This window comes from Macrobrachium nipponense, chromosome 6 (genome assembly GCF_015104395.2).
Source record: "Macrobrachium nipponense isolate FS-2020 chromosome 6, ASM1510439v2, whole genome shotgun sequence".
NCBI classification, from domain to species: domain Eukaryota; kingdom Metazoa; phylum Arthropoda; class Malacostraca; order Decapoda; family Palaemonidae; genus Macrobrachium; species Macrobrachium nipponense.
The window spans coordinates 119987744-120009321 of record NC_061108.1 but is presented as its reverse complement, the minus strand read 5'-3'; the positions used below and the strand labels follow the sequence as shown (position 1 = coordinate 120009321).

The 21578-nt window shown below is 39.2% G+C and overlaps 1 protein-coding gene across 1 annotated transcript in view; it reads left to right on the top strand.

Moving 5' to 3' along the window:
- LOC135216070 (protein unc-80 homolog) overlaps positions 1-21578 on the top strand; it is a 185941-nt gene that overhangs the window by 89952 nt on the left and 74411 nt on the right. Inside the window, exons 21-33 of the mRNA XM_064251065.1 lie at positions 7643-7760; positions 10765-10935; positions 11869-12098; positions 12590-12828; positions 14087-14286; positions 14698-14846; positions 15810-15987; positions 16430-16559; positions 16891-17065; positions 17646-17755; positions 18210-18421; positions 20120-20332; positions 20724-20859. Coding sequence (XP_064107135.1) covers positions 7643-7760; positions 10765-10935; positions 11869-12098; positions 12590-12828; positions 14087-14286; positions 14698-14846; positions 15810-15987; positions 16430-16559; positions 16891-17065; positions 17646-17755; positions 18210-18421; positions 20120-20332; positions 20724-20859 — 2261 coding nt within the window. The remainder of the gene's footprint in view (positions 1-7642; positions 7761-10764; positions 10936-11868; positions 12099-12589; positions 12829-14086; positions 14287-14697; positions 14847-15809; positions 15988-16429; positions 16560-16890; positions 17066-17645; positions 17756-18209; positions 18422-20119; positions 20333-20723; positions 20860-21578) is intronic.

Here is a 21578-nt window from a genome sequence, read left to right as displayed (position 1 = left end):
GCTAGTCCCTCACAGGCATCTTCACCTGCGGTCTCTTCAGTGGAGACTAAAGGAGTGTTGGTCACAGGCAAGGAATCCTCCCTTCTTCCCCGTGTCCCTCATGGAGGAGGTGAGGCAGGACCTAGCCTGGTGGCTGGACGACAGGAACCTTGTAAGAGGAGTGCCTCTTCGCACTCCCCCCTTGGAGATGCTTCTTTTCTCGGACGCATCGACCGAAGGATGGGGCGCACACCTGGAGGAGTTGCTGACTGCAGGTGTGTGGGACCATCGCGACAAGCACCTTCACTTCAACGTCTTGGAGCTCAAGGCAGCGTTCCTCGCTCTCCAAGAGTTCCGGGACCGTCTGGTGGGACACTCGGTGGTGTTGATGTGCAACAACACCACAGTAGTGGCATACGTCAACAAGCAGGGGGGCCTAGTGTCCCTCCCACTGCACCAGTTGATGCTGCAGGTGCACGAGTGGGCCGTGGCACACTCAATAGAGTTGTCGGCTCGCTACATTCTAGGCAAGAGGAATGTGGTAGCCGACAAGCTCAGTCGTCGGGATCAGGTTATAGGAACCGAGTGGTCCCTTCATCCAGACGTGGCAGAAAGGCTCTTCAACCTGTGGGGGCGCCCAGTCGTGGATCTGTTCGCCATCCGGCACAACAGAAAACTCCAGGTTTTCTACTCGATCGTGCCGGACCCATGGGCAGCCGCAGAGGATGCTCTTCAGCATCCGTGGGACAACCTCTTCGTCTATGCCTTTTCCCCGTTCTGTCTGATTCGCAATGTGATCAGCAGGGCCCTGATCACTGCGAACCTTTGGATGATCCTGGTGGCGCCCAAACGACCTCAATCCATTTGGTATCTGGACCTGCTGGCTCTGCTTGCCGGAGCGCCGAGAGAGATTCCCCCCTGGCACAACCTCCTGTCCCAGCCACACGTAGAACGGTACCACTGATCCATCGAGTCCCTGTGTCTTCACAGCTGGCTTCTATCCACCATCTCTTGCGAGCGAGAGGCTTTTCTCGCAGCGCAGCAACAGAGATGGCCGGATACCTTATACAGTCCTCTGCAGCTGTCTACCAGGGGAAGTGGTCCGTCTTCTGTGGTTGGTGTCGTGGACTGGGTCTCTCTCCTCTCAGAGCCTCTTTTCAGCAGGTAGCAGATTTCCTCGTCTTTCTTCGCTGAGAGGAGCTCCTCTCCATCTCCGCAATTAAGGGCTACAGAACCGCGCTGTCCTTAGTCCTTAAACTGCGAGGTGTGGATATCTAGTCTTCTTTCGAGATCTCCCCCCTGATGAAGAGCTTCGAGAGGTCTTGCCCACCCAGGGAACTCAGGCCCCTGGGGTGGATTGTGACTCTCGTCCTTAGGAGTTTGACTCTCAGCCCCTTCGAGCCACTCCAAGAGTCGTCAGACAGGGATCTGACCCTTAAGACCCTCTTCTTGCTTGCCCTGGCATCGGCGAAGAGAATAGGCGAACTTCATGGTCTTTCCTTCAACGTTAAACATTCTAGGGGATGGGGATCCGTGACGCTCGATTTCGTCCCGAACTTCGTAGCGAAGACCCAGAATCCTTCGGTCCCTGACGACTGGTTCGAGTCCTTCACGATTCCCTCCCTGAAGGATTTCACCGATAATGGTGCGGATGAGATGCTGCTTTGTCCTGTGAGGGTACTACGGCGCTATCTGAAGAGAACTCGGCACCTCAGGCCTGAGTGTCGACGCCTCTTCATTAGCACCGGGGTTACCAAGAAAGAGGTTTCCAAGAACACTCTTTCTTTCTGGCTGCGTGAGGTGATCAGGAGGGCTTACGAGACAGCTGACAATGACGACACTCGTACCCTTCGTCCGAGAGCCCACGAAGTCAGAGGTATTGGTCCAGCCCTTGCGTTCCGCAAGAACTTTTACCTTCGGGATAGCACCCACAGGTCCTTGGACACCTTTTCCTTGGGACCCGTGATGGCTGCTCAACAAGTTGTGTAGTCTACCCAGCACCCGAGCGGACAGAACAGCATCGCATCCTTGTGTGACTGTATGGACGAGTGAAAGAGAGTGTGACTGGCTTCTCTTCCTCCTTCATTCTTCCCTCTACCTGTGGGCAGAGGGCCGCAGTCGTCACTACGCTGAACAGGAGGCCGATACAGGTAAGCTGCACAAACGAGCCCCATTCTATCCCTTTTAGTAGGGATAGAAGTGTTTATCCACCACTCCCCAACAAGGGGGGGAGTGGAAGCCAACAAGAGACAAACCCATAACTTTACTTTGGCTCTTGAAGTAGGAACTAGTTCTTGCTTTTGCTAATTATAAGAGGTACGCTTGCTTCCCTCTTATAATTTGGTCCAGAAGTCTGACCTCTGATCCTGCGGTGCACACCCTGATCAGCTGGGCAGAGGCTAGGATCCCTCCCTCTGCTCTTACGACCAGGGAGGGAATCCAAGGTAGGACGAACACCAGTCTGTTCGTAAGACTCAGATTCCACCCACCAATAAGTGAGTCTTCCTATTGTAAAGGACCGAGGGTTTGTATACCGTATCGGAACAAATAGCAATTTGTCGAAAATTGTATTTTTCCTAACTATACAAACCTGAGGTCCTTTACAATAGGAAGGTACTTAGCGGCAGCTGAACCGGTCGTAAGCTTTCGAACAAGGGGTTCGGTAGTTAACTACTTGTCCGGCAGTTAGTGGTACGCTCGACTGCAGGGTGAGGAGTCACTTTGCTTGAGGCCCAGGAAACGCAGAGTGAGGGGTGGCATGAGGTGGGACTATATGTAAAGGACCTCAGGTTTGTATAGTTAGGAAAAATACAATTTTCGACAAATTGTTATATTTCGTAAAACATAAATACATTAAAAGCGAAAGTGATTGCTTATCATGCCATCCATGATATTGGAGGAGGCAATTCCCTTCAGTCATGCTCCCATAAGGAAAAAAAATGCCGGACACAGCAATAAATGGATGGACATGGACTTGCATGACTGTGAGCACAGATATGTACATGTTTGCAAAATTTATTTGATTTTCATGTTAATTACATCTGCAATTAATCTTGGAGCAATCTTGCATGAAGTCATTCGTTCCGTTTCATGTTCCACCTGCACCTTCCACCTTTTTGCATGATATTTATCTGTTTTTTATTTTTATAAGAAGGACCGGAGTTTTGATTAATGACCTCAGTAATCGTAATATGTACGCTTGTAGTGTACGATCTCCTTATTTTACATGGAAATCTACCAAGACATTCCATACCGACGACAGTGTGGCATTATGCTGAGGAATAGTATAAGTGATTTGTGCTTCTATAGCATGGTTTATATAATATTTACCAAGAACAAGCCAAAATGTACTAACTTGCCATTTACTGGCTGGCTGATTATCCTCAACTTTAGTGATGTTATGTGGTATGCCACACGTTCTCTCTAGATGTCATACTCGTGAATTGTTATACCCAGCTGTAGAAGAAAATTAAGGTGAATTGTAATCTAAGGAAGTCAAGACATGATCCAGGACTTTGATCCCCCTTAAATCTTAACACTTTCAGATGTAGATGCTTTCTGAGTGACTCAACAGAACTTGAACTACAGTCAGTGTTTTAACGCTTAAAATTTCTGTTTCATTTTGTCACAAATGCATGAATATAACACACACCCGATATGGCAAAGCAGCAGTAGCAGTGGACTGCATTTCTCCAGGAAGTAATCTTGTACTTTTCATATAACTTTTAATAAATCATCTAAACTAAACATCTTGTAATCTATGCCTGGTAATAAAAGTCGATACCATTCAATTCTATGTACGTTCCTCATTATTGAACAGAACAGCATTTTAGTTTTTGGAGTCAGTAAGTAAAGAATACATCACCAACTCTTCCACATAGACCTTGATGTAAATTAGTACTACAATGCATACAAAGAATTAAAATGTTTCCCATATAAAATCAGATATAAAAGAAAATGAGAACAGATAATTCAGTCATGCCATATCTTGAATCATTGCATTGTTTTGATTTTGATAATTGGAGAGTTATTTTCATGTTTTCTGGGCCTTCAAATGGATGACGAGGTTTAGGGGAAAGGCAGTTTCATTTGAAGACTGTCTTAATGTTTTGTGGCTCAGAAACAGTTGACAGTTGTTGTTCATGAGAGTGTTTTTATGCGAGGAGTCAGTTCAATGGATGATGATGATGATTTCTGATTTCTGAGCCGTAGTGCTCCCCGACTTTTTCGCGGGATAGATTCTAGAACCCACCGGGGAAATGCAAAATCTGTGAAAATGCAAAATCCCCACTAAAAATGCTTATAACTGCCAAAAACCCTATACCCCTTAAACTAAAACTCTTATAACTGTGAAGACAGTGTTGCTCTACAAAAAAAATTAACGAATCAGTGATAATTTTAGAGATACGGTCCATAGAAAAATTTGTGAATTGGTGAAAGTTCCCGATGAAGTGAAGCGCGAAAAAGTGGGGGTCCACCTTCTATAACATCTAATAACCATGACATTTACAACATATGGGTTTAATGGTTCCTATAGGGGCAAAATTATTAAAAGACAATAGTGATCTGTGAGGATATTTAAGTGCCCGATGCCTCCTGAATATGTGAGGAAATCTGTGAGGACACGAGATAGGAAGATTTCATGGAAAAGGAAGTCTAGCACTTGCTTGTCCCAGAAAGAGTGATATTATTCAAGGATGAGGTTGTTTCCATAAGATAGATTTCAAGATAGATATCCTGAAATGATGTTGCTCTGTAGTGGGTGTTTCCAAAGCAGGTTGGAATTCTGATGTTGGATGGAGATGATGTTGAATGCAAGTTGCGATGTATTTGGAAATACAAATTGATCTTTAGTGCCTTTCGAATAGTTGAGTGATTGTAATGCAAAATGCTTCTTCATCTGCGTAATAGTTCCTAAATGGGCAATGCAATTTAAGGACCACTATTTTTAAGGGTGGACAGATTAAATGATTTAAGCGCCATGATTTTTAGGGATGGGTAAATGAAATGATTTTAAGGGCAACTCTTATTTCTAAAGGTGAATAAATCACATGGTTTAAGGACCACGATTTTTAAGAATGGATAAATCACATGGTTTAGGGACCACGATTTTTAAGTATGGATAAATCACTTTGTTTAATTAAGGACCACGCTTTTTAACAATGGATAAATCACATGGTTTAAGGACCACGATTTTTAAGAATGGATAAATCACATGGTTTAGGGACCATGACTTTTAAGAATGGATAAATCACATGGTTTAAGGACCATGATTTTTAAGAATGGATAAATCACACGGTTTAGGGACCACGATTTTTGAGGATGGATAAATCACATGGTTTAATTAAGGACCGCAATTTTTAATAATGGATAAATCACATGGTTTAGGACACAATTATAATGGTTTTGGATGGATATTTGGGACCACGATTGTTTAAGGATGGATAAATATCACAAATGGTAACGGGACATGGTTTTTTAAAGGATGTAATCCAAGGTTTAAGGACCATGATTTTTAAGGGTGGATAAACCACATGGTTTAAGGACCACGATTTTTAAGAATGGATAAATCACATGGTTTAAGAACCACGATTTTTAAGAATGGATAAATCACATGGTTTAAGAACCACTATCTTTAAGAATGGATAAATCACATGGTTTAAGGACCACGATTTTTAAGGATGGATAAATCACATGGTTTAAGGACCACGATTTTTAAGGATGGATAAATCACATGGTTTAAGGACCACGATTTTTTAAGGCATGGATCAAATCACATGGTTTAAGGCCAAAAAACACTTTTATTTTTAAGAATGGGATAAATCACATGGTTTAAGGACCATGACTTTTAATAATGGATAAATCACATGGTTTAGGGACCACAATTTTTAAGGATGGATAAATCACATGGTTTAAGGACCATGACTTTTAATAATGGATAAATCACATGGTTTAGGGACCACGATTTTTAAGGATGGATAAATCACATGGTTTAAGGACCACGATTTTTAAGAATGGATAAATCACATGGTTTAAGGACCATGACTTTTGATAATGGATAAATCACATGGTTTAGGGACCATGATTTTTAAGAATGGATAAATCACATGGTTTAAGGACCATGACTTTTGAGAATGGATAAATCACGTGGTTTAGGGACCACGATTTTTAAGGATGGATAAATCACATGGTTTAAGGACCATGAATTTTAAGAATGCAAATACATTTCCACATGGTACGGACGATTTTTAAGAATGGATAAAAATACATGGTTAGGGACCACGATTTTTAAGAATGGATAAATCACATGGTTTAAGAACCACAATTTTTAAGAATGGATAAATCACATGGTTTAAGGACCACAATTTTTAAGGATGGATAAATCACATGGTTTAGGGACCACGATTTTTAAGGATGGATAAATCAACAATGGATAATCACAGGTTTTAAGGAACCACTAATTTTTAAGGATTGTGGAATATTTCACCATGGTTTATGGACCACGATTTTTTAAGGATTGGATAAATCCCAAATGGTTTTAAGGACCACATTTGGTTTTAAGAATGGATAAATCAACCTGGTTTAGGGACCACAATTTTTAAGAATGGATAAATCACACTGGGTTTTTAGGGTACTCCACATTTTTAAGAATGGTAAATAAATCACATGGTTTAGGGACCACGATTTTTAAGGATGGATAAATCACATGGTTTAAGGCCACAATTTTTAAGAATGGATAAATCACATGGTTTAAGAACCACGATTTTTAAGGATGGATAAATCACATGGCTTAATTAAGGACCACGATTTTTAAGAATGGATAAATCACATGGTTTAGGGACCACGATTTTTAAGGATGGATAAATCACATGGTTTAAGGACCACGATTTTTAAGGATGGATAAATCACATGGTTTAAGGACCGCAGTTTTTAAGAATGGATAAATCACATGGTTTAAGGACCACGATTTTTAAGGATGGATAAATCACATGGTTTTAGGACCCACAATTTTTAAGGCTGATAAATCAAATGCTTTAAGGATAAATCAGATGGTTCTGGGACCACCCTTTTTAAGGATGGTTTGATCAAATGTTTTAGGAACTACGATTTTTCAGGGCGGAGAATTCAAATGGTTTAAGGGCCAAGGTTTCCAATGGTGGATGAATCTTATGGTTGAATTCCCGAAATTTTTCCAGGGTGGATAAACCAGATCCCTTAAGGACCATGATTGTTTAGGGTGGATAAATCAAAGGATCTTAAAGTCACTATTCTTTTAAGGGCGTTTAAATCAAGTGGTTTTAGGACCACAAACTTTTAAGGGTGTTTAAATCAAGTGGTTTTAGGATCACAAACTTTTAAGGGTGTTTAAATCAACTGGTTTTAGGACCACAAACTTTTAAGGGTGTTTAAATCAAGGGATTTAGGATCACAAACTCTTAAGGGTGTTTAAATCAAGTGGATTTAGGACCACAAGCTTTTAAGGATGTTTAAATCAAGTGGTTTTAGGGTCACAAACTTTTAAGGGTGTTTAAATCAAGTGGTTTTAGGATCATAAACTTTTAAGGGTGTTTTAATCAAGTGGATTTAGTATCACAAACTTTTAAGGGTGTTAAATCCAATGATTTTAGGACCACCAGGTGACATTGTTTTCACCCACCTTCAGGTACGTGGGCGAGGGACGCCCTGACCGCCACTACCCACAGATACCCGGGACGACTCACCCGATCATTACCGTCACCCAGCATACCCCCTCGCCCAGTGAGCAAGGATGGCGGGACCAGGTATTTATGGTATTACAATATGGATTCTGTATTGCTGTGGCATCGCATTAGAGTTCTAGTGTAGTATTATCGTGCGATTTCCCCTTTATTTATATTGTTATAATTTATGTAACCTCTGTTCTTATTGAATATTATTGGTCTAGTTAGCAGGGATTTTCTTGCACTGTTCTGCTTCACTAGAATCCTAATTCAGTGTTGTCTTGTGTCGTGTGAATATGTAAGGATTTCAAATAGATATTTTGGTGTCATTTTCTTAGAATTTCAGTGAGTAGTTTCGTTGCATTAGTAGAATTCAAATTCAGTGTGGTTTTGTCATGTTTATACCTGCTGGAATTGTAATTTTAGAACGTATTCTTGAGGTTTTACTGGGAGTCCAATCTGATATAATTTTCCTTCCTCATACCTTGTAAGAATTCCTAATTTTTATCCTCAGAATACGCATATAGTGAGTACTATCATCTGACTGTTTGAATAAAGTTAAGCATTAGGAGACTATAACATTTTGGTTTACCTCAATTCAGCGTTTAGTTTAATTAATTTTTATTTATTCACTATATTCTTGTGCCGTCTTACTTAATTAGAATTTAATCTAACTGCCTATACAGATTATTTTTCCAAGGGTCTGGCTTATTGCCATCATGAGTAAGGTTATTTCATTCATTAGTTTGGTCCAGATCCAGTATCATCTTCAGGTAGGTTTCATCATTTGGCGTTTGTTCCCTTGTTTTAGTATCAGTTCCGTTGTCATCTTCCCCAAGGTTGAGCTCAGATCTATTACCATCTTCCAACTTGTTATCTGTCAACGTGGAATCAGAGGAATTTATTTCTGTGATTAGAAATTAATTTCTCGACATAATGTTGGTCGGGTCCCACAATAAGCTGTAGGTCTCGTTGCTAGATAACCAGTTGGTTCCTAGCCACGTAAAAATAAATCCTTCTGGCCAGCCCTAGGAGAGATGTTAATTAACCAGCTCAGTGGTCTGTTTAAACTAAGATATACTTAACTTCCAGCATGTTATATCACCTGGTGTGTATTCTTCTTTTGGTTGTGTCCGAATCTTCCTCACTTTTATATCGTGACCTATTTCCGCTTTGGTTTGACCTCGGTACCCCCTCTGCGTGCTCCTGAGTATTAGGTAGACCCAAATCTGTCGTCATCTTCAACTGAGTGGAAGTCTCAATCTCTGCGTGTTCTCGTGTTGCGCAGTAGTTAAGTCTTAATATATTATTATCTTGGTTTTTTTGCTCGAGTTGGAACTTGGTATCTCCTTGAGTTTTTTTTTTTTTTTTTTTTTTTTTTTTAGTTTTTGTTAGGTTTAAATCCACTGTTATTATTCATTACCTTATTTAATTCACCATTGTTTGCTTGAGTTCGTGTACAGTACTTTCGCCAGGAAAAATATCTCTTATTTATTCTTTTTTTCAACTGGTGGTATTTAAATGTTTCAATATTCAGTACTTTGCTTTTACCAATCTCTTTTTATTATGTTTTGGGTTTTACTCCAAACTTTGATATGAAGATGTGTTCATTTTTGGCAGTTATGTATTTTTCAAGTTCTAAATTGATTTCATAAAATGTTTAGTCGCGCGACAGTCAAAGCTTATTGATGCAATTAGAACCGTGTTGTGGACAGCATTTATCATAAATATTTTAATTTTTAGACTAACTTAATTTTGCCTAGTAAAAGATTCCCGTCGTTTCAGTCGTAGTATTCATGTCTTTTTTTTTTTTTTTTGCATAGAAAACTGTTGTGTAGCGATACTCGGAGCATGGATCGAGCTGTGTAGTGTTTGCTAGTTTCCGTAGCTAGCATGTGAGACTGTGATGCTGTGCCGTTCTTCAGAATACCTACGGAGGCCATTCTTGAATGACCCATCTTTCAGAGGACCTCAGGGACAGACTTGTAATTTTGAGACGCTTGTATTATTCGTTCAAGAGGCCCTCGGGGCAGGCTTCATAATGGTCTTATTTGGGCCATGCCCAAAAAAAAGAAAAAAAAGGAGTGACTGTAACACTTGGGTTTCATTCCCAATAGAAGCGATAGACATACAAATTAATAGATGGAAGGTTATCTGAGTCATTGAAAACAGAGACAGTTCCAAATCTGAGTCACAGAATTAGATACAAATAGTGAATTGCTGAGTACTGTCTCACGGACCATACAAACAACATGTGATCAAAATGAGATTTATAGACAGTTTCTGCATCTGGTGGGCCAAGGATTTTCAGTAACTGCACAGAAGCAAAAGTTTGGGCTGGTATATATATTTCACCGTAGCCTACTCCATAAGCATGGGGATGAATAGTTATAAGCTTGAAGAATCACTCAAACTTGAAGTATATGAGACGAACTTTGATTCTGCAGATAAAATAAACAACTTGAAAGATTCTAACTTGATATTCTTCCTGCTTTTTCATCTCGGGAGAAAAAGTGCACAAACCCTCGTGTATAATCACTTGCCTCTGCCAAGTATTCTTGGTTTATATTTATTTGAAAGCGCCTATGTAAGAGTCTAGATACAATTCTTTTTTTTAGAGATGATAAACCTTTCTCAATTTTGTTTATCTAGAACTTATAAAAAGCGTTTCTGCTTACTGAGACATTTGCTATGCTTGAAAATAAATCGTTGAGCATCGCTATGCAGCATACATGCACTTTAAAAACTCAGTACAAACTCCGCCCATGCCATTCTGTCAGAATAGGAAATATAATAGCCCTCATTAACCACATGTAGCGCCTCAGTGGCGTGGTCGGTTTGGTCTTGGCCTGCCCCCTCGGTGACAGCGAGTTCCATTCTCGGGCATTCCATTGAGGGGTCAGAGATGTGTATTTCTGGTGATAGAAGTTCACTCTCGACGTGGTTCGGAAGTCACGTAAAGCCGTCGGTCCCGTTGCTGCTGAATAACCACTGGTTCCATGCAACGTAAAAACACCATACAAACAAACAAATGAATCACGCGTTTGCAATCCAATTGACGGTCTACGTTGGCATTTACTTCTAGGGTTCGCAAAATGGAAGCACGGACGCCGAGATCATTTACCAGCGGCCTCCACTCTCCCGATCCCAGACCGACTCCAACATTCAGTATTCACACGAAGAGGAAGCTGAGGCTCCCGGGTCGACTCACTACATAACGAGAGATGGTCATATCAATCTACATGTTCTGCTGAGAGTAAGTAGGGAGCAGTAGCTTTCAAGATATATTCATGAAAGCAATATTATTTTCAGTGTTTTCAAGCTCAAGGAAGACATGGCATCTTGCGAGAATGCGAAAGAAAGTTAGCGTTCACTAGCAAAGCTAGTTTGCTTACATTTTGCAGGTAGTAGTTAGTTTCAGATTTGTGATACACTTAATATGTTGTACCTTCAGGAAAAAATAATGAACCTAAGTAGTAGCAGTTTAAAATGTATTTTTAAAAATATTTCTTTAACCTTGGTGTAAACATCGCACGAATAACTTACGGTTCTTTGCAGCGTGCCTTCGGCCCCTAGCTGCAACTCCTTTCATTCCCTTTCTTGTATCTCTTTTCATATTCTCTTTCTTCCTTCTTACTTTCCACGTTCTCCCAAGAATTGATGAATGGTGCAACTGCTTTGAGGTTTTCCTCATGTTACACCTTTGTAACCTTATGCTATCAATTTCCGTTCCAGCGCGGAATGCCCTCACAAGTCCCAGTACTTGGCCTTTGGCTTAAATTCTACATTCAGTTCAATTCACAATCTGTTCCAGAGTGAATTAATTTTACTTTCGATAAAAATTTGCGTAAAGTCTGCAGGTAGAACATTCCATAGCCAGTATATTTTTCTGTTTTGGAAAATTCAGTCGTTTGAAAGTTAATATTTTTGTTTAACTTTGCAACAGGCAAACCAATCCATGGGTAAAAATTTTTTGTGATCTATGCACATGGAACAATCATAACCAGCACAATCTTTTCTTTTAGGAAATGCAGTCCTGTTCTTTTAGGAAATGCAGTCCTGTTCTTTTAGGAAATGCAGTTCTGTTCTTTTAGGAAATGCAGTTCTGTTCTTTTAGGAGATGCAGTCCTGTTCTTTTAGGAAATGCAGTTCTGTGATGAGATTAATCCTTTTGTAAACTTTGCAACAGGCAGCACAATCCGTGAGTCAACGCGACAGCCACATATGTTCTCTTCGCGTGTGCGAGATTCTCTTGCATCTGCTCGATTTCCTGCTCGACCTGGGTCTCCTGAAACCAACCAAGAAGTGGGAGAAATTAGATAAAGACAAGGGAAATGACCACGCGGACGACGATGGAAAGCCTTCTGAGAAACACAAGGACTTTGGTCCACATGCCATCTTCATGGATACTGTCTTCAGGTAATAATGGGTATAAATAAATGTTATTTGTTTTGATTGGCATAGAATTTGTTTTCCTTACTTGACTGCGGTAGCTGTACTGGTATTCATCTCTGATGAATCATCAGCTAGTCACATTCATTTGATTTTGCTCTGTGCTGGTACTATTATAAATGCCGTATTTATATTTGCTTTTATTTATCCTCTTGCTTGAAAGCGCCAAACATAGTTTATAATAAGCACGTTAATGTTTGAACAGTGATGGATTTCAAGTTCATGTAGGGTACTTCATCTGTTTATATCTTAATCTATAAAATTCGTTAACTCTTGAACATTTATAACAGATATAACTATTTAAAAATGACAAACTCTCTATGTTCTTTAAGACCAAAATCAAACGTTTTTACAGATACATGGAAAAGAATGTCGCTGGATAATGACTGAAAACATGTAGTGCAAAGCCATATCCTAGAAAAATCCTGTACTTTAGAGGTATGCCATCTATTTCGCAGGATCTTCCGTCATCTTGGATGCCCTCATGGATGTAACGAAGGCGCCCGAGGTCCTCCGGCGGACTTCCTGAGGTACACAGCCCAGGCTCTCCTGGGCAGGCTGTTTCGCTTCGACCAGAGCGAGTTCAGGAGGTTTTTGAGGACGTTTGTCAAAACCAAATCCTTGCATGATGTCCTGGAGTTCTTTCACGCTTTCCTAGGATTCTGTGTTGATCCTGCGTCCCTTCTATCACCCATGAGTAAGTTTTCAGGCTCTTTTGTAACCCGATACAGGATTTTTATTCATGTAATGTAAACTGGCTTTACTAGTTTTTTTTTTTTATATTTTTATCTTGTAATTTAATCTGATACTAGGAGTACAGTTCATTTTTTTGTTTTGTAGCTTCCTATGACAGGAACACATGTTTTTTTATAGTATAGCATAATGAGAAACAATTACGAAAGGAATTTTTTTATCTAATCACATAAGTTAAAGGTGTTCCAAATCTCGTATGTTAATCTCACATTACAAGTAAGTAACGTTTTGTACCTTCATTAAATAAATAAATTACAAGCAAATTCTTTTTTATCTTGGCACCTAATGTGACAACTTAGAAGTACAGAATTTTTTCATATTTTGTAACTTGGTCTGACATGAGTATATATGTACGTATAATGATTTTGTAACATGGTAAGACATTACACGTACGTACAAGGTTTTTGTAATTTAAGCTAGCTTGCATTACAAGTACTAGTACAGAATTTTTTTTTTTTCATCAGCTAGTTTAATCTCATATTTTAAAAAATACTAGTTCTTTTTCCCTCTTCTTTGATTAGCATATAAAATTAATTTTGACTTTTATCTTTATGCCAGTAATAGTAACAATGACATGGGGAATCTCGTGGGTATGAGTGTGTCACTATAACTCAAACTAATAGAGATCACGTCTCCTTTACATCTGTTTTCAACTTTTACTATTAAAGGTCTGTGCCCAGGTAGGTCACTTGACAACTTGTTCTGTTGGATTTTAATGGAGCATCAGGCTATATAGTTGTGGACCTTAACATCCCTCCATAATAACAAGTTCGGAAGTATGATGAACCCAGTCCCAAAGAGGTTGTTGCCATAAGCCCTGTGGATATCCAAAGCTGCATGAGCATCAGATAAATAAATAGTTTCTAATTGAGCATTCATAAACATAAATTTCATTTGGTAGTTCATTAATACTGTTTTCTTTTATTAAGAGTATACTTAACTCGTGAACCTTATATCAAATGCTCTAGTAATTTCATGCCAAAATGATCTAAATAATAAGCAAATAAATTAAGCTTTAAAATCAGAATATTTCCCCCCTTATGAATAGTAACGATTCAGTGGAAAAGAGGAGCTATACGTCATCAAGGCCCTTGCAATATCCGAATGCTCATTCCTCCTGTGCAGTTGAACACCCTGCCCTCCTCCTTCTTCGCCCCCGTAGAACCCTTTCTCTCCCTCATGCCTGAAATAACCCTTTCCAGCGTTGCCTGCAGGTAACAAGAGGCCGGGGACGGGCAAGGCCGTCGACAATCAGCAAGGAGGTTATGCCACGAACTTCGGGGCCTCCCTCGGGGGCGCCGGCTCCAGGGGCATCGAGGGCCAACTCGTGGCGTCAGTTTTCAAGGCGCTCGTGTCGCGTTTCGTGGCTTCGAGCAAGGAGTTGAAGAACCCAGAGAATATGGTGAGTGTCGCGGAGATGGTAACTGGTTTCTAATCTCGTGATAGACCAGTGGATGTTTCCCTCAGGTGCCAGATTTAATTTTTTTTATTTGTTCTAATATTTTCCATTTAGTCGTACGTTCATTATCTTATTTTTTGTCTCTCATTTCATATAATTTTGTACGCTTTATGTCAACTAAGGCGGAGAGCATTTACCGACATTACACTTGATGAAATTATCTTTTGAAACTTGTTTTCAGTTTGAAAATGAGTATATTGCACTGAAACCTAAATTTAAATTTTTGGTATGAGCAGTAGAGAATTTCTAAAGAAATTTTAGTGGCAGTTTTCATCACTGATGAAAAACACCAAAATTATGGAAGAATCCTGCAATCCTCCGTTTTCATTCATCATAAACCTTTTTGTTCCCCAGGCACTGTATTGTGACATCAGGCAGCTGTTAGGGTACATTAGGGAGGGCCATGGTGGAGTGTTCCGCAGGGTAGCTCTCTCGGGACTGATCGACTCAGCTGATAGACCTCACAAACAGCCCCAGAAGATTCAGACGACTCGCGTTGTGAGGTACTTGTGCTGTGAATTGAAGTAAATTTAAAATGAATTATACAGTAGAAAAGGAATTGATAATTTATAATTAATGTTTACCCTTTAAATTGTAGATTTATCAGAATATGCAGAGACTACTGGTCATTTTTACCAGATACATAAGAAATTGTAATAGCCACAATGCCCTGTTAATTTCTCGGATTCTTTGCTCTTTTTCTGGATACGCTTGTCACTTCAAAGCCTTGAGCTCCAACTTCATGACGGTCGGCAAGGTGACCTCGTCGTGATTATGGCAACGCGGGTTCGTTTCCCGCTACCGGACATCATGATTTCTTCAAATATCTTCTTAAGGCTTTGTAGTGACAAGCGTATCCAAAAAAGAGCAAAGAATTCGAGAAATTAACAGGGCATTGTGGCTATTACAATTTCTTATTAGAATATGTTGAAATGTAATAATTGCTCCAATAGGGAATGAACCTCGAAGTTTCTATTTTCAAATTTAATGCTATTTATAGTGTAATCCAGGTAGGAAAGAAATTATAAGTGTTTTCCCATTTTTGCTGAGAATACCTTATGTGTTAAGGATTTTTGTACTTACATGGATACCGTCATATATTGGTTTTAAGCTCTCTCTAGTAATGCGGGACTGTCTACTATAGGACATCAACCTTTATTGGTTCTTTCTCCTTCTTCCACTTTTAGATCCAAATGCTTCATCTCCTTTTTTGGATCGGTTTATCTAACTGTCCAATGGCTCAAACTCCCTCATTTCACTGTCATTAGCTCAGAATAGGCGAAAGTGACTCATTGCCTGATTTCACAGTCTAAATTTCACAAAATCAAAATACGAAATTACTATATGACATGGTCTTTGTTGCTTCACCTCTAGTGAGAAGTTTTAGTAATCTAGCTTCCTGAGAAAAGGACCATTCCATTCATTTTCTAAGATAAAGTCTAACACAATTAAACCTTCACTCTCAGGAGGGTAACAGTGGAAGAAGAACCTTACCGTGACTCTCCGATGACCTTAGTCGACGAGGTCAGCGATGGGGGCCGAGGGAGGAAGGGCCGTTTCAAGAAGAAGGGCACATCAACATCTATCACTTCAGTAATGAGGAAAGCCCCTTCTGTCAGCAGTGTTTATGACGATCAACAAGAGGTCTACAATACTTTCATTCCTTTCGTTGTGCCTGGCACCAGTTTGTAGTTCGGCTGGATTCAATCGTTGTTTGTTAATCGTTGTAGAACGGCGGAGTGTTCTTATTTAGGGATTTTAGTTGTCCCTTTCATACACATTTCAAGTATTGTATTTATTTTCAGTTATCATTTTCCTTTTGTTATGATTATCAAGTAGTTTTCTCTGTATTGGATTGCATATCATGTTATATGAAAAGTTATAGTGATTATAGGAAAAATATCCTATCTTTGTTTCTCTGATGTTAACTTTTATTTTTTTGGTGACATCGAGAAACAGTCAGCTTTTTTATTTATTAAGATCTCAAGGTAAATTCATTAGGAAGAGTAACTGACCTTCCTGAAACGAACTGTATAATTCCCACTAAATTGCTGGAAACTAACTCTTGACTTTATTCTCTGGATAGGAATCTCCCGGAGGTCAGAGTCCAGCATCGACACTTCGTCGGCGCCACCATCAGATTTTGGGACCCCGTCAGGAGCAGGACCACCTAGCCCCCAATGCCCACCCCAAATCAAGGAAGGTTTCAAAGTTAGGTGAGTTCAGCTTTGGTGAATCAGTGAACTGGACGAGTCATTTGCAAATTTCATTTGCCAAGAGACTTCGAATTCACTAGCTGATTGAAACGAGAAAAATTGACGGTTAAACTAGGAAAAATGTCAGTTTGCTGAGTAGATTTAATGGCATTTGGCCTACATATGCAAATGAAACTAAATGACCTACTGTGTGTGTAAATTCACTTGCCAGTAAGGTAGACTAAACTCAGCATCCATACAGAGAGATGCCTTACAGAAAGGCGAATTTACATGGTGGCTGATAAAAATATAATTAAGATTTTCCCGTTCTTTCATCATCATCCGCGACAAGTGAGCTGGCTTCGGGGTCGTAGCAGCGACGGCGACAGTTATATGGGCCCTGGGGACCCCATTGAGCTGCCCCCCGCCGTAGCCCGTCGCCTGTCTCATACTGCAACCCACAGTATCTCCCACGGGTTAGTTCACGGCTTCGCTCGTCCGAGGCTCGTCACCAAACCGGGAGCTGGGTAAGCAGTACGGAAATGTAATGTATCAGCATCTCTTTTAGTACCTATTGAAGAAAACGAGCTTATTTTGGTGAATACCGTAGTCTTTGTGGGTTTGTTCCATGTGAATAGGGTTCTTCTACTGAATGATAATAATATGAAGAATATGTGTGGAAAGCATCTATCCTAATATCTGTGGGAAAAGTTTGTAGGAATATCACCTCATTTTTTTTCATTGAATTATTTTGTATTTGCATTCATAAGTGTTTTAGATGTCATTCACCTATAATTGGGATCTGAGTTGCTATCGAAGTAGTCCGGTTGTATACTTATTTGTAAAACATTTTTTACTTTATAAAGAATTTGTATGAAAGGCATTAGTGTCCTAATGACTGTTGAAGAAGTCTGAGATATGGCCTTACCCTTTTGATTGCAATTTTGTATTGTTATTCAGTTTATTTATTTGTGAAATAACAAGTGAAGAAATGTATGTATTGAATAATTTAATGCCTTCCTAATATTTACATTTCAGTTTCTAACTATCTCTTAACGCTTTATTTACTCCTTCATCGGTGAATTTTCTCACACCCTCTGCTTCCAGTCCCATGAGCCAGAAGTTTATTCAAGCCAGGAGGGTGGTGGAAGACCACATTGGAAGGATTAGCTTTGGTAAACCCAGAAAAAAAGACTGGAGCTGTGACGAAACTCCTGGTAGGTTCTTCTTCATTCTGTCTCTTAATTTAAGCCTCTCAATAGATTTTGGTTCTTTTCAATAAGTTTCGGTTCTTAGACGCCCCGAGAATACCTTCTGCCCACCATATATTTTGCGAAAGACACGCATATCCTAGATTTTCGTTTTATTATATAGATTTCTTAGAACTTATCTCTACAAAACTGCATTTTTCATTAGTCCCTTTTTCAGAATTAGAGAGACCTTATCCATATTTTTTGGGGCTAATTTTAGCCTTCATAAATTGAAGAATTTTTTTGTCAATATAATGTGATTACAATAATTGTTATACTCTGCTTTTATACTCTACTTCACAACTTTCAATTGCGCTTCTATTTTCTGAAAGATTGTTAGGCAAGTTCAATTTTGGCTGGTCCCATAAACATGTCTGTGCTTCGTGAATACTAACAATAACATTATTATTCGTAATTTCAGAATTTTCTGTATCTTTTCAAGATCCAAGCCGACGTAACAGTTTAGACCAGGACGGGGGCGTTCACGAGGCAAGTGTCGTCCTAGTGAGAGAAAGGAAGCTGGTTCCTATCGAACTTGTGAGAAAAGGGATGCTTAGGTTCAACTTCCTGCTGGAGACTTGCCAACCGGGCGCCGTGCCCGATTCCCAGCTCATTGCTGCTGTTCTTGACCTGGTGGGTACCGAAATGTATTTATTTGAGATGGTGGGTACTGGAATGTATTTCTTTGAGCTGGTGGATCATTGGAATGCATTTATTTGAGCTGGTAGGTACTGGAGTGTATTTCTTTGAGCTGGTGGGTCCTGGAATGTATTTATTTCAGCTGGCGGGTACTGGAGTGTATTTCTTTGGGCAGGTGGGTACTGGATTGTATGTCTTTGAGCAGGTGGGTACTGGGGTGTATTTCTTTGAGTAGGTGGGTACTGGCATGTATTTATTTGTGCTGGTGGGTACTGGAATGCATTTATTTCTGGTGGCGGGTACTGGAGTGTATTCTTTGAGCAGGTGCGTATGTATTTTTGCTGGTGGTACTGGAGTGTATTTCTTTGTGCAGGTGGGTACTGGCATATATTTAATTTTGCTGGCGGGTAATGGAATATATGTCTTTGACTTGCTTGGAACTGGAATCTATTCTTTGACCTAATGGAAACTGGAATATATTTCTTTGCCCTGGTGAGTACTAAAGTTTATTCATTTGATCTGGTAGGAACTAGAATGTATTTCTGCGACCTGGTGGGAACTGGAATGTATTTGGTTTAGTTGGTAGGTACTTGACTATATTTCTTAGACCTGGTGGGTACAGGAATGCATGTCTTTGATCTGGTTGAGGTTTGAATGCATTGCAATGACCTGGTGGAAACTGAAATGTATTTCTTTGACCCGATGGGAACCAAAATGTACTTCTTTGACGTAGTATGAACTAGAATGTATTTCTTTGACCAGTTGGGGACTGGAGATTATTACTTTGACTTCGTAGGTACTTGAATATATTTCTTTGACCTGATGGGACCTGGGAAGTATATCTTAGACCTGGTGGGAACTGGAATGTCTGTCTGTGATGTAGCATTTATTTCATTGGCTGTCACTGGTCTCGAGGAAACTTAAGTTGAGTTAGTTGGTACTTGAATGTGTCAAGTGTGTGAAATGTTTTAGAAAATCGTGAAACATATAAATAAATAAATATTTAAAAAAATCGTGAAAGATACAAATACGTATATATTTGAGAAAGTCTGAAACATATAAATACTAAATGTTTAAAAAAATCGTGAAACATACAATTGAGTAAATGTTTATAAAAAATCATGAACCATACAAATAAGTAAATGTTTAAAAAATCGTGAAACATATAAAAAACATATAAATACTAAATGTTTTTAAAGCATTGTGAAACATACAAATAAATATTTGTTTACAAAAATTGTGAAACATATAGATACTCGATGTTTAAAAAAAAATCGTGAAACATTCAAATAATTAAATGTTTAAAAAAAGCGTGAAAAGTATAAATATAAATAAAAATGTTTTTAAAACATCGTGAAACATTCATATATATAAATGTTAAAAAAAGCGTGAAACATGTAAATACTTAATGTTTTTAAAACATCGTTAAACATACAAATAGTAATTGTTAAAAAAACGTGAAACGTATAAATACTGTTTTTAGAACATTGTTAAACATACAAATAGTAAATGTTTAAAAAAAGCGTGAAACGTATAAATACTAAGTGTTTTTAAAACATCGTTAAAATACGAATAGATAAATGTTAAAAAAATAGTGAAACATACGTGTACATAAATAAATAGATAAATAACAATATTGAGGACCGGGGGAGGATTGACATATAAAACTGAAACTCATTTCCTTCTTCTTAGCCTGGAGCGCCAGTCGTCTCCAGAGCTGCCTTCCTGATGGAGGTGGCGTACTTCGTGCACCGCTGCAACAGAGGGGCGTGGCCAGCCTGGCTCAAGATGTCACTACCCATGTACAGACCTTCCGGGCCTCTGTCAAGGGCGCCACCATCCGGAGCTAGGAAAATTCACATCATGCAAAAAGCTGCTGGACGAATGTTTTATCAGTGGGCTGAGGTTAGATTACAAGGAAATGGAATAATTAGTTGGTTTCATTTTATTTTGTTGTCATACTATCATTTTTAAGGAGAAATTCAAGGTTCCTCATCAAAATCAAATGTTCAATTTAAGAATATTTGTATATGCTTCACGTCAGATCAGTTATGTAAATTGCGTTTTGTGAAACAATATAGAAGTCAGCTGATGAATCTAAGTCTTCACATTTTTTAAAATCATTTAACATGCCTCTTTTTAAGAGTTAGGTTTATCATCCCTCAAGACTGTAATCTACTAATTAAATGACATAATAAATAGGTCCAAGAGCTTGCTTGATTATAGAAGGACGTAGCTATTTTCCCTCAATGGTAACAACCTCTTCTTTTCTGTCCCTCCTTCATAATTCCTTTAGGCACTGGGGAGTCGCCTGGAAGAGCTTCTGGAGGAGTCAGGACCCACCCTTGAGGAAGTCATGGCACCAGTGAGCGATCCTGACCACAGACAAGGTCTCAGGGCAAATGACGAAGAGGAAGACTTTCTTGACGAAGGTAAGGGATTCATTTTATAATAAAGCGCACTAAATCATTAGAGCAACGAAAATATCGGAGAATTAATAAGAAAAAAAAAAAAAGAATTCACATACAGACGCTCTTCTGCTTATGAACGAGTTACGTTCTGAACGGCTGTTTGTGTCTTGATTTGTTCGTAAGTTCAATTTGATATGCTCAGAGTCAATACGTACAGTGCTATTTATGTTTTATACTAAAACACAATACTTGCACTTTACTGTATTTTATAGAGTATTTTATTAATGCGAATGATATTTAAAACCTAAATACACTAACACATTATGCAAAATATGATAATAATACAGTAAAATGCAGTTTTAATTCATGATTAAAGTTGTTTATCTCTGGAAGTTCGTATGTTGAAAGGTTGTAAGTAGGGGAGTGTCTGTAAAGGATACTCTTTGTGCATTTGCTTTTCATTTGTTATTCTCATTAGCATTTTATCTCTGTAGGAGGGTGAGTGCCGCCAGTAGGTACGTTCACCTCATGAGGTGCTTTGTAGGTTTTACTAAAGGTATTTTTAGCGCACTTTCGACCCACAACTGCACCCTTCTTTTAGCCTTTTGCTTTATCTCCATTCCCGATTCCTTTCTTCCAGTTTGCTGCCCAACCACCCCAACTCCCTCTTTTCTCACCTAGCTCTGAATGGCTGGAAGTGCCTCAGTACTTGGCTTTATACCCTGACTTTCATAAATTCA